Raw genomic sequence first — 13013 nt, 5'->3', positions numbered from 1 at the left:
GTGGCAAGGCCGATGCGAAACAAGCTCAACCAGCAGGTAGCTGGAAGGTGGCACACCAAATACGAAAACTGCACAAGCATTTACACACATACAAGCAAAGGGAAGCAAAGGGGTAGTAATGTCCATATACGGCAATACTTCCTTCTACCAGTTTCTACCGGTTTAATCACAAGGCATAGCAACTCTCTTATCTTTTCCTCCTTCCTTTGCCCTAAACAGTTATGGCAATAGCTCTTGCATACGTGTCATTCCGTCTTTCTGCCATGGTTGTCTTGCAAACACACCCTTCACATTCCAGCTTCCACCTGCTCAGCCCTTCTCACACACATTTCAATTTTCATTCTGTAATTTCAATAATTTCTCTGATGGAAGAACTTTTTTTTTTTTTTTTTGTCTTCCACAACATTAAGAGCTCAGAATCTGCCAAAGAACCTGATTTGCCATGCTTTCAGTGCAGACAAAAGAAGCTGCTGGTTCACCCTGTGCTCCATTAACTTAGAAAGGACATTTTTACCTCTTTGTGTTTTTATCAGAAAAAGCAGGGGAAATTAAGATATCACTGGGACAATCCTGGAGGGAAGTTAACAGGCTGAGCTGCAGCCACCTGGAGCAAGCAGCACTGTGATATATGCAAATCCAGCCTGAAGAGGGCTTGGCTTGCAACAGGCACAATTCCAGTTGAAAATAAAGCCACAATTCATCACACTAGAACACAATTCAGGCCCATAAAACTGTGGAGCAGATTATAAATAGAAAAGAAAGAGGAAGCCAGCAACCAGCCCACATCAAGGAGCATGCAGGAGGAATGCTCAGCACTCCCCATTCCCACCCACCAATCTGACAATGCCCCATGGAGAACTGCCATTCCAATGGCACCTTCAGCCAAACTACACAGCTTACGGGCACACTTGGAATGAGAATGATAACACCAAAGGTGGAAGAAGAAAAATATTTCCAGTGTTCAAATGAGGCCCGAATTATTAACCTCCTGTTGCTGTGGCTGAGAGAGAGTGGATTACTCAATGAGTGCATGTCTGCTTAAATTTGAACCTGTGACTTTTTGGCTCCCATTCTTAGCCACTGTGCTACATGAGATATTCCTCCTGTCTGTGAACCTTCAGAGCAGGGGTTGTCAACCTGGTCCTTACCACCCACTAGTGGACGTTTCAGGATTCTAGGTGGGCGGTAGGGGGTTCTACGGCACAGGCTGAATCCTCCTTCCATCGAGCACTGGGGGGCGTTAAAGTAATTTTACCATCAAGAAAGATGCATTAGTGGGCGGTAGGTATAAAAAGGTTGACTACCCCTGCTTTAGAGGCACGCCTTATTTGTGCACAATATGCCTAAATCAAAAAATTGCTTCAAGCACTCACTGATGTCAACAAGTGCTTTACTACAATATTAAATCTCCACTCATTTCAGAATTGGTTCTATTTTCAAGCTTAAATGCTCTTGGGCATACAGTTGTTGCATTAATACATAATACATACAAATGCTCCATAGCATTATGCAAAAGTATATCGCACATAAGTACAGATCCTGCTTCTTCTTCACATCTTTTATGTTTATATTGTAATTGGACCAAGTTGACATTTTTGTGCACCGCTATAGAGCTATTCATGTGGTTCTCTTTTGTGATGGCAGTTTTTAGCCAAAGCTCATCCATTCCACTGACAGTAGCATCTTCACTTTTACATAATACCTGACATATTTTATTCTTGTTTATATCCCATTGCGTTGAATATGTTTTAATAATGCAATGCCTTTGAGCACTGCATTAAGTGCTGCATTACATTTCCATTAAATGTTGAACTATACAAAACAGTGTATTTGAATTTATTTATCAGCTGTACAGTGGTACCTCGGGTTAAGAACTTAATTCGTTCTGGAGGTCCGTTCTTAACCTGAAACTGTTCTTAACCTGAAGCACCACTTTAGCTAATGGGGCCTCCCGCTGCCGCCGCGCCATTTCTGTTCTCATCCTGAAGCAAAGTTCTTAACCCAAGGTACTATTTCTGGGTTAGTGGAGTCTGTAACCTGAAGCGTCTGTAACCTGAAGCATCTGTAACCCGAGGTACCACTGTATTAAAAATAGGCAATGAAACGTCAGCCGTACAACTGGCCTTTGCTTTTGGCTGATATTTTTACGTTAAATAATTAACAGGGCACCTGACCATAAAACACTAAACTTCATTGCCATGCCAAATAACTTGGGAGTGTTCCTTTACAAAGAAAAACACTGTATAATTAACCCAGGAAGTGCCTACTCTCCAGTTAAGAACTTGGTTACAGTTCATGCTCACAGGGATTTGAATCCCACAGCTGATTTCCCATCCATGGCCTCATTGTTTATCTGGACTCACTCACTAAGTGAGTGCCAAAACAAAGCAAGTTTCTATGCTCCTATCTGCTACTGGCATGGATCCAGGCAGCACAACCTCTCTGATGGCCCCAACTTTCCTCAGTGGGACTTCAGACATCATCTCTTAATAAATTAAGAGATGGGTAAGTTTCTTGGCCACATGCACAGACAGCCCTTTAAGCTCTTCCTTTTGGCAGGTGAGTGACCACAAAGTCTTCAATGAACTACAGCACTGTTGAGGAACCTTGTTCAGCTGGAGGCCACATTCCCTTAGCAGGCAGGGCCAGAGAGAAAAGTGAGCATAGCAGCACCTGTACATGTTACCTTTGTACAGTGAGCTAGTTTCTACACACCCCTTTTCTATGCAATGTCCCAGCTGACGGACACACTCCAACCAGGCAAGAGGGGGTGGGGCTCTGGGCTGAGTCTTGAGTGCCAAACAGAGAGGCTTGGAGAGCAGCATACAGACCCAAGTCTAAGGTTTTGAAACCTTGAACTATAGCTTGCCATTTCGCCCACACTAGGAAACCATGCTTTGAAGTTGTGGTTCAATGCCCTGGCTTGCTCCAAAGTTGTTAACCAGTTCAGACGCCACACTTAATTGAAGGTTTCCTGGTTTATTTGCTTGCTGAAAGTGGAGCATCGTGGCTGTCTGTGAAGCCAAGAAGGCTCATTCATATCTCATCTTATTAATCTGATATATGATCAAGCACAGGAAGTTCTAAAAGCTGTAAGACTCTGCGGTGAGCCAGAAGTGGCAAATGGGTGCGTATAAAAATCAATGGGATATGATTACAGATACCCAAAACTGGCCCAATAAAGGCAAGCCTGTTATACAAGCTACGCTTTATTAAAAACAGAATGGATTTGTGGGGAGTGCAAGAAGCAACCTCTTGGATTACAGCAGGCTATTTGTTTACAGTAGCTGCTTTTTGTTTCTATGCACAATACAACTAAGCCTGCCTAGGAGGTTATTTTCCAAGTCACTGAACTGGCATGTGCCTTGCAATGTTCTCCTAATTTATGAACAAGAAACTGGCCAGCAACTTGGTAAAACTTGCTGAAAATGTACTGTATTTTTCCGTGTATAACATGCTCCCGTGTATAACACGACCCCTATTTTGGGGGACTCCAAATTAAGAAAATGGGGGGAGATTGCCCAGAGTTGTTAAGCTTTGTGGGGGGGGGATTGCAAAGGGTTGTTGAGCTTTTTGGGGGGGGGGATTGCCCAGATTTGTTGAGCTCATCCGCCTGACCGCAGCTGCCAATCGCACACCTCACAGAAGACAACAATCATCTGCCCAATCACCGCCAGCAGCCACAAATCACCCGCCCAATTGCCGCAACAGCAGCCAATCCCAAACAGCCCTTGGCGCATACATCAATCACCCGCCCAATCACCGCTGTATATCTCCTACTCGCGGCTGCGAACAATCGCCCGGCCCCCCTATGCACTACCTGTGTATATATATAAAAAAAGGTAAAGGTAAAGGACCCCTGACAGTTAAGTCCAGTCGCAGACGACTCTGGGGTTGCGGCGCTCATCTCCCTTTACAGGCCGAGGGAGCTGGTGTTTGTCCACACACAGCTTCCGGGTCATGTGGCCAGCATGACTAAGCCGCTTCTGGCGCATCAGAACACTGAAACCAGAGCAGTGCATGGAAACGCCGTTAACCTTCCCACCGGAGCAGTACCTATTTATCTACTTGCACTTTTTGGTGTGCTTTTTGGCAGGAGCTGGGACTGAGCAACGGGAGCTCACCCCCGTTGCGGGGATTCGAATCACCAACCTTCTGATCAGTAAACCCAAGAGGCTCACTGGTTTAGACCACAGCGCCACCCGTGTCCCCTACCCGTGTATAAGGCAACCCCAAATTTTTAACAATATTTTTAAATTTAAAAAAACCCTCGTCCTATACACAGAAAAATACAGTACTCAGCAATTAGAGCTGATAAATTCTAGCTAGACCTGTACACAAGCAATATGGCACCAAGAGGGAAGCTGAAATCCAATGTAAAACCAACAAAAATAGTTCAGACTTGGAGCCCTCAATCTCAGATACGTGGTTTCATTTCTGTATTTGTTCTTCACACAAATGGAAGTTTTATGCACAGTGTGAAGATACAGCCATAGATGCAGGAACGTTTTGAGCAATGCCTGCATTTAAAACAGATCAGCATTACTAAGATTCTGCAGCAGATTTTACCTTGTTGGACTGCTGGAACAAACAACAGAACTTTTAAAGGATGACATCATTCACATATGCAAGCTCTCCTCATTTACCTGACATCATTGCCTCCATGAGCAAACGATCCAAAGCAAGCTGTGAGGATCTGGAGAAAGTGAAAAAGCAGGTGGACCTGTGAGGAGTCCCTCTCATCTCTCTCATCCTCCGCGGGGTCTTCAGGGGGGTGGCTAGGATCTACTAATTCAGATGCCAGCTTCATCTCCACGCCACCTTCGTCCGCTTCAATTTCTGCTTCTGCCACGGCGTTGCAGTAGCTGGAGTAGCTGTCGTAACGAACCCTCTTTTTGGAATAGGAAACCGTGTCTGTAACTAGCTTTTCGCTATCTTCTGGGGTTGATGTATCAGCCGCCTTGAAGGACGAATGCACTGGCATCCCACAGATGGCAGCTGTGTAGCAAGTGTAACTATTGTTGCGCCGCAGCAGTTTGTAGTTGTTTTCTTGCGTGGGCCGGTTGTCGCTGCCTCTGTCCAGGTGTATTTTGTGCAGTAAGTCTTTGTACAATCCTGAGTCTTTGTGCACAGTGTGATACACATGAATATCGCTCTTCATGTGCCCGTCAAAATTAAAGGTGCCGTTGGAAATTGGAGATTTCACCATACTCTGTGTCATTGAAAATGCTCTTCCTAAAACAGCAAAGAAAATTATTTTTTTTCCAGAGGAAGCTAAAGACCTAAAGGCAACAAAACAGTGAAACGCCAAAGAAATATCACTCTTTTTAAAAATCATTTGTATGAGCATTTATGCTCCATCAGAGCATGTTTGCTGCTCCAAGGCCATTTTCTGGTGACCAATTGGTCAGAGATACATAGGGAGAGAACACCAGAATATTCAATGGAATCCACACTAGTCAAAGAGTTGGAAAATGGCGTTCAGGCATGATCAAGCCAAGTACTTTGTTGCTTGGGAGACAGACTGAGACTCTTTCCTCGCCAATTGCCAAGCCCTTCTCTTCTTGGACTGAAGCATCAGCCAGCCACTCTAGGTTAAATGTCAGACGAAAGAAAGCCTGTTGAAGGGGAGGGGGGTAGCCACCCACCTTTCCCCAATTGATTTATCCTCCCCAATTTCTCTTGTCTTTACCTTCAGATTATAAGTCTGCAGGCAGGAACCATGTTATTTCAAATTATCAATTTAGGTGTAATAATAACATAAATAACTGAATATGGAGAGCCATTGCAGTGTAGCGGTTAGAGTGCTGGAGCTTGGGAGACCAGGGTTCAAATTCCCAGTCAGCTATGAAGCTTTCTGGGTGACCTTGGGCCAATCACTACCTCTCAGCCTAACCTACCTCACAAGGCTGTTGTGATGATTAAATGAGGGGGACACACCATATATACCACCTTGAGCTCATTAAAGGAAAGGGTGGGGAATAAATGCAATTAATATTTATTTATTTATTCATTCATTCATTCCTGTTCAGCTACTAGAGTAAAATACCGTATTTTTTGCTCCATAAGACTCACTTTTTCCCTCCTAAAAAGGGGAAATGTGTGGGCGTCTTATCTAGCAAATGCAGGCTGTGGAGCTATCCCAGAAGCCAGAACAGCAAGAGGGATTGCTGCTTTCACTGCGCAGTGATCCCTCTTGCTGTTCTGGCTTCTGAGATTCAGAATATTTTTTTTCTTGTTTTCCTCCTCCAAAAACTAGGTGCATTTTGTGGTCTGGTGCGTCTTATAGAGCGAAAAATACGGTACTCTCGGTCTTTGAAAACAAAGACATAGACATAGACTTGTCTACTGGTGAAACATAGTTCAAATATCTCAAATATTAAAGCGCCATTTAAAAATTCAGCCAAAATATAATGTCATTTCTATTGTTCATTACCAGTATATCAGAAATTGATTTGACAGCAGCCTTAAATGCATCATCCACTAAAAGAAACTGTGGTAAATGAACAGGTAGCTATTTGAGAAGACAATACTCAATTACAGTGTGGCATACAACTGTGTGTTGTTCTTTAAAAAACTGTTATGCACAAGCACCCAGAAAAAGAGCATGAGCAATTATCCAAAAAAGCAAAACAAAACCATATACTCTCTCTTTTCATTCACCCTGTATATCAAAAAAGTTGGGGTGGGAAGGGGTTTTGCACAGAAGGGAATTGCCCACTAGATATCAGCAGGCAGCAACACGAAGACAGAGAAAATAATTTATGTGCTCTTGGTTTCTCACCATATGGTACACGTGGATGGCTTCCATTTGCGATATTATCTGATACACCAGCCTCTTCTGTTCCAGAGGCAGTAAGAGGAATAGTACTTTCATCGTTTGCTTTGGCACCAGGAAGTTCTTTAAAGACAGGTGTATCCTCATCTTGTATTTTGTCAAGGCTTTCGTCAGATATCTTTGATAATGCCCCTTCTTTCTTTAACCGACCTAAGGAAAACACGGAGCTTTTATAAGGATGGGTTAATTATCCACTCAGCAGAAATAAGTAGTATCACTTAAATAAATACTTTGCTCTTTTGTCAAGAAACCCAGAAAGTTGCCCACATCTGTAAGATTAAACTCCCTCCAAAGACCAAGGAAACAGAACATTTGCTTCCACCTACACATCAATCTAATTTAGATCACTAAATCTTAAATTTCTGTTCTATGCTTCCTTGAGCTCAAAGCAGCCTAGCTGTTAGATAAATAAAATACTTTGGCTGGGACGCAAAGTACTACATGAGAAGTCTAAAGCTACCTTGGCTGAATGGGATTTCTGTTTCTCAAATATCATTTCCCCCATTTGTCACAGTAAGTAATTTTTGGAAACAAGTTAAATTTCAAAAGTATTTAAGATACGAAATAGGAATCTCCTGGGGTGGGTTGGTTGGTTGGTTGGTTGGTTGGTTGGTTGGTTGGTTGGTTTTAAAAGTTTGAAGCCACAGTGAGCTTTCATTCTTTGGATCATGGCCTGCATTTTTAAAACACAACTAAAAACCAAAATGTCAAGCTATGCAAGGCATAAAAAGGTCACCTGTCACAGTTATATTTAAAGCATTTCACTACTCTAGAAAACACACTGGAAAGGTATTTCAGACATGGGATTTAAAATTACACACATTTTGACCTCCCCCACCCCCAAAGACATACTTGCTATTTTTCTTTTCATCCACGGACACACAAATATCCAGACTAAGATAGCGAATATTACTGATACTCCAATTGATATTAGTGCTATTGCCCACATAGGAAGAACGATTCCTAGGACTGAAAAAAAGAAACAAAATTACATCCTTCCACATTGGTTTTCTAACATTTACCGTAACATTTTTTTTAGCTCAGTGATGTGACTTCACACCAGCGCACCAGGCCCATCAACGTGCTTTAGTACTGTCTCTTTCGAACCTATTTGTTTAGGTTGTGTGTCAGCCTTTGTGGAACAGACTCAAGTGCATCCATCAAAAATGACTGGAGTACTGTCCCCAAAGTGTCAGACCACAGAGCAGAAGAATTTGTCAGCACACTCACAAAATGTCAGGAACTCCTGAGGCTTCCCGGCTGCTCGAATTAGTGCATTACCATCAATGCACACAAGTTCTGAACCTCATGTAGGGTTATCTACACCAATAGCCTGCTTTTGGCGTGGTGCTCATCTGTTCTCCAACCTTCACAAGCAACAGTGAAACAGAGAATCCGTATTCCATCTAGAAATCCTAACATCTGGATCATTGGGTAAGCACCTTTAAACAAGTCTCTGCGTACATGTATGCAATCTCTGAAAACATCAGCCTTGATCATTTTCTGTATGTTCTGCTGTGTCAGAACCTTTGACAATATACAACGAAGCAAAAGTTTTATCAAGTTATTTTTCCCCCCAGTGGATCATGAGATAGGAGTTGCCCTGATGAATCAAACCTTCATACGAATCTCTGATAAACTGTATGTTGAACAGTATAGAAATTCCTACAGAAAAAGAAATGAAATGATGTCTTGCGATTTCTATCCACTGGTCATTAGCTCTCAGCAAATTAATGGGAACATCATCTGTTGCTACAATTGTTGTCAGGGAGACCAGAAGTATGTTGCTACTGTCAAGTTCTGAGACTTCTGTAGGTACTATTCTGAATGCATTGAACCTCTTCAACTGTTCTATGGCTTTTAAAAACATCATCTGAATCATGCATCAGTCATGCATAGAGATTAACAGACTATGAATACAACTTTGTCGTCATCATCTTCTAGGCTGAAGAGATGTTTCTTAATCCTTTGAGATGCATGATCACTCTGACCATGTCATAGGAAACTGAATTCCTTGCTTCTCCACTTTGTGCAATGCCAATGATTCTGTTATGAGTGTTGCAGTTTTTATTTATCCATTCTGTTACACGTTCTGAATAAATTTCATTTTTAAAAATTATTTCACCCCAAAATTTCAAGCAGTGACCTCCTGGCTCTATACGCTCAAGTCCTTTCAAGTCAGCTAGGTGAACAAGGCCTTACTGAGCATAGTTCGCATTTTTGAGGATTGTAAGCCATGGAGTGATGTATGGAAGTAAGAGCTGGACCATAAAGAAGGCTGATCGCCGAAGAATTGATGCTTTTGAATTATGGTGCTGGAGGAGACTCTTGAGAGTCCCATGGACTGCAAGAAGATCAAACGTATCCATTCTGAAGGAAATCAGCCCTGAGTGCTCACGGGAAGGACAGATCCTGAAGCTGAGGCTCCAATACTTTGGCCACCTCATGAGAAGAGAATACTCCCTGGAAAAGACCCTGATGTTGGGAAAGATGGAGGGCCCAAGGAGAAGGGGACGACAGAGGATGAGATGGCTGGACAGTGTTCTCAAAGCTACCAGCATGAGTCTGACCAAACTGTGGGAGGCAGTGGAAGACAGGAGTGCCTGGCGTGCTCTGGTCCATGGGGTCACAAAGAGTCGGACACGACTAAATGACTAAACAACAACAAGCCATGGAAGCAAGGTGGCAAATGTATTCAAATGCAGTACCAAATTACCACCACCCCTTTCCATTCTTATTAAGTCCATCAAGATCTTTATCGCTCTCATGCAAGCTGCCCAGATCACAAGGGTTTGAGTTGCCACAGTGTTCAGCACTGAAGTTCACTATGGCATCTCTACATTTCTGTTCATTTGAAAAATGGGTATGAGGTTTTTCACCCCACTGTAAAGGTCATCTCCTTTGGCTTGACTTCTACACCAAGGAAACATCTATTACACTCTGTGGCAGCTTTTAAAAAGAATTTGCACATAGAGCTCATGATGATTGCTCACCAGCTATGACTCCAACATGGGCCATTGAATTTGCCATACTGCTGCACATATAATTATCTGCCTTCCGTCACAGCATGCATACTCTTAAGTACCTACAGGCCCAATTCTGTACACAGGTCATGCAAGCCAGCACTGTCAATTGACAGGAGATGTAATGTGGTTTTAATTGGTAAAAACAGCATGGGAGTCCAAAGCCACGGGCATAATTTCTGGTGCTTTTGTCATTGAAGCCCTCACAGTACTTCACCCATGATATACAAACCAGCAATTGTTAAGCACAGCTCCTTTCCTTGAATCTGATACATAATATGTTGAAATTGGGTCAGTACTTTCATTTCACTGGGTATGGCAGCTGCCCATATCTTTTGTCACTCTACATACAACTGATCTGGTACAGCTGCCTATTTTTAACACACAAAAAAAATTAAAAAACTAAATGGCATGGTGGTACTTGTGATACAAGTAAAAGCACAAGATTTTAAATCCAAGTCATTTCCTCTGTAACTCAGGACACATGCATGCTCCTTGCTCAAAAAACTGGTAATATTATAAACACATGGGCAGAGCACTGTGCATCAGATTGGACAATCTGCTATTGCTACTGAACTGCATCTGGTGTTAACCATAAAACTAAAGCAATAACAGCTTGTGCCAAGTTCAACATAATACAGGACAGTGGTGTGTTGCCTGGTTCTACTGATCACAAAAAATAAAAAGTAAGGAGGATGCATTTTATTCAGCTACTCTTTATTAGCAAATGTGCCTATTCAGAACATGAAGTTTCAGCTTTCGACAGAAACAAAATCAGGGCAACTTTGGCCATTTAACTTTGGTATGCGCCTAGGGTTTTTTAAGTGAGCATATCAAGTGCAACAAATATGTGTCTTGAAACATGCACATCATGCAAGTGCACATGTCAAGAGACTGTGGCTGGCTGTGAATCCATGTGGGTTGTACTCTTGGTGGAAAATCCTATGTAGCATACACATGATGTGCAAAGTGGCCCTCACAGATCTACAGTGGCTTAGGTGAAAACACACTGGGGTTTGTCTTGCTTTTCCAGGAACTGCTGTCTGAATGTGTTCCTTCTTTTACGGAAAGCAAAACCAGTCTTGTCAGTTGTAACATTTATCATCTCTTTTGGTCCTTTACCAATCATCCAGCATCCAGAATGATATTCAGAAGTCCCAAAATTTCCCTATGAATTATTACATTTGGTAATTTTTGAATCCTTTGTCCTTCTTCATAGAGTGTTTTACTACAGCCGGCATGTAACATAGTGGACATCATAAGTCAGATAATACTCACCAGGGGCACCTGTATACATTATAGAGAATACATTAATTGTTATTGTAGCAGCGTAGAAGACTGGAAGGGCTCGAAGACCATTGGGCACAGGGTCTTCCTGTATAAAGAATAAAAGAAGATAAAATATCACAGCTTTGGAGATACTGCATCAGATACAGTCAGTCAAAAAATTCAACTCGCTCCAAATGAGGAGGCCCTGAATATTTGCTAGCAAAAATCCAGCCTTTATTACCCAAATATGGCACAAAGCAAAGAAGAAAAATGTGGCTTCTGAATTCTGAAATCAGCCCCAGATTAAAAAATGCGGACAGACAACAGCAAATGGCTGGATGAGTTAAAACTGTAAGAGGCACCTTGAGCTGGTTCTGTTGCCTCCAGTGTAAGAGGCAACAACGCCCAAACAAATATTGTCACAGACACACAGAAACACAACTGTCACCCTGTTGCTGGACAGGGCCCCTATTTCCATGAGTAATAAACAATTGTGAAAATGGTTGCACTAGATCCTGGGGACGGAGTACAGGCAGATTTCTAGGCAGACAGGATCTGACAGTCTGAGTTATATCCCTTATGAGTCCGTTCTGTTCCCTAGTCTGTCATTCCCTCTCACTGGTTTGCCCTTTTAGAGACACACACAGTTTTAGAGTGTAGAAAATTATCTTGTTAGGAGATAGAAAGATTAAAGCACTTTACCTCCCTAGGGAGAATTGGCAGGAAAGGGAAATTATCAGGAGGTCTATGAGCTTTACCCTTCCTTGCCTCATAACCAAGGGAGTGTTTTGATTAGAGCAGGAGGCAGGCTGCCAAACTACATATCAGTATCACGGCAAAACAGAAATCTATGTTCACTGTCCTTATGCAGTAATTGCTGGGAGGAGTGGAACCACAAAGAATAAATGCTTCTTCGGGGCTGGTCTGCAAGAACTTTCAGTATCCCTGCATGCACCATGCTATCTCTTGCTTTCCTCCAGGTTGATGGTAAGAACACAGGCTGCCAGGAAATCCACCTCTCTTTTTAATGAATTTGTTTAACTGGAAGTTCAAGCAAGCAAGCAAGCAAGCAAAATAGCCCTAAGGGAAGGACCATAAGCTCATTGGCAGAGTATCTGTTTGCATGAAGAATGTTTCAGGTTCAATACCTGGCATTTGCTGAGCTAGACGGACCCAATGGTCTGACTCAGTATGGTAGTTCCCTGTGCTCCTAAAGAGACATATTTTTTATTCCAATTGAAGTTGGCTTGTTTCAATCCAGCTGCAGTTAAGATTAACCACAGGTTCCGATGAAATGAACCATGGGAGTAAACGTTGTTTAGCTCCTCATGGGTAAGTACAGTCACTGGATACTGGATCTGTCCACCATATTAACTCTTCATTTAAAAATTAATTGCGCTGAAACTTTAATCCTCGAGGGACTTTGAAATAAACACTTAATGTTGCCTCCCTATATACATGAAAATGCAAGGCTATCAACAATCAGCCCTCACTGGAGGGTTTGTAGTGTACAGGCGTCTCCCGCCCCACTTATGTGGGGGTTACGTTCCAGGGCCCCGGGCGCGTAAGTAAAAATTGCGTAAGTGGGAAGCGCCCTCTTAAAAGCCTCTTCCTACTCTTCAGCTCTCTCTCTCTCTACACAACTCTCACTTCTTCAAAAACCATCTGGAAGCGGTTGGAGGATGGATGGCGGCTAACAGATTGAGGTTGAATCCTGACAAGACAGAAGTACTGTTTTTGGGGGACAGGCGGCGGGCAGGTGTGGAGGATTCCCTGCTCCTGAAAGGGGTAACTGTGCCCCTGAAGGACCAGGTGCGCAGCCTGGGAGTCATTTTGGACTCACAGCTGTCCATGGAGGCACAGGTCAAATCTGTATCCAGGGC

The 13013-nt window shown here is 42.8% G+C and overlaps 1 protein-coding gene and 1 long non-coding RNA gene across 10 annotated transcripts in view; both read right to left on the bottom strand.

Moving 5' to 3' along the window:
* Positions 1-13013, bottom strand: part of SLC20A2 (solute carrier family 20 member 2) — a 102835-nt gene that overhangs the window by 15962 nt on the left and 73860 nt on the right. For all 9 annotated transcript variants that reach the window (XR_014150430.1, XR_014150431.1, XM_081836296.1 and 6 more), the window contains exons 5-8: positions 11140-11236; positions 7691-7807; positions 6785-6988; positions 4647-5235 (exon numbers count right to left, since the gene is read on the bottom strand). Coding sequence is in view for 7 of the 9 variants with exons in the window: in XM_081836296.1 (XP_081692422.1) it covers positions 4647-5235; positions 6785-6988; positions 7691-7807; positions 11140-11236 (1007 nt within the window). In the remaining 2 variants the exon portion in view is untranslated. The remainder of the gene's footprint in view (positions 1-4646; positions 5236-6784; positions 6989-7690; positions 7808-11139; positions 11237-13013) is intronic.
* Positions 1-13013, bottom strand: part of LOC309327231 — a 99487-nt gene that overhangs the window by 59611 nt on the left and 26863 nt on the right. The window lies entirely within an intron of this gene.

This window comes from Podarcis erhardii (assembly GCF_964252035.2).
Source record: "Podarcis erhardii genome assembly, chromosome: 13".
Classification (NCBI taxonomy): domain Eukaryota; kingdom Metazoa; phylum Chordata; class Lepidosauria; order Squamata; family Lacertidae; genus Podarcis; species Podarcis erhardii.
The sequence above is the reverse complement of the archived record's forward strand: the minus strand, read 5'-3'. Positions and strand labels throughout refer to the sequence as shown.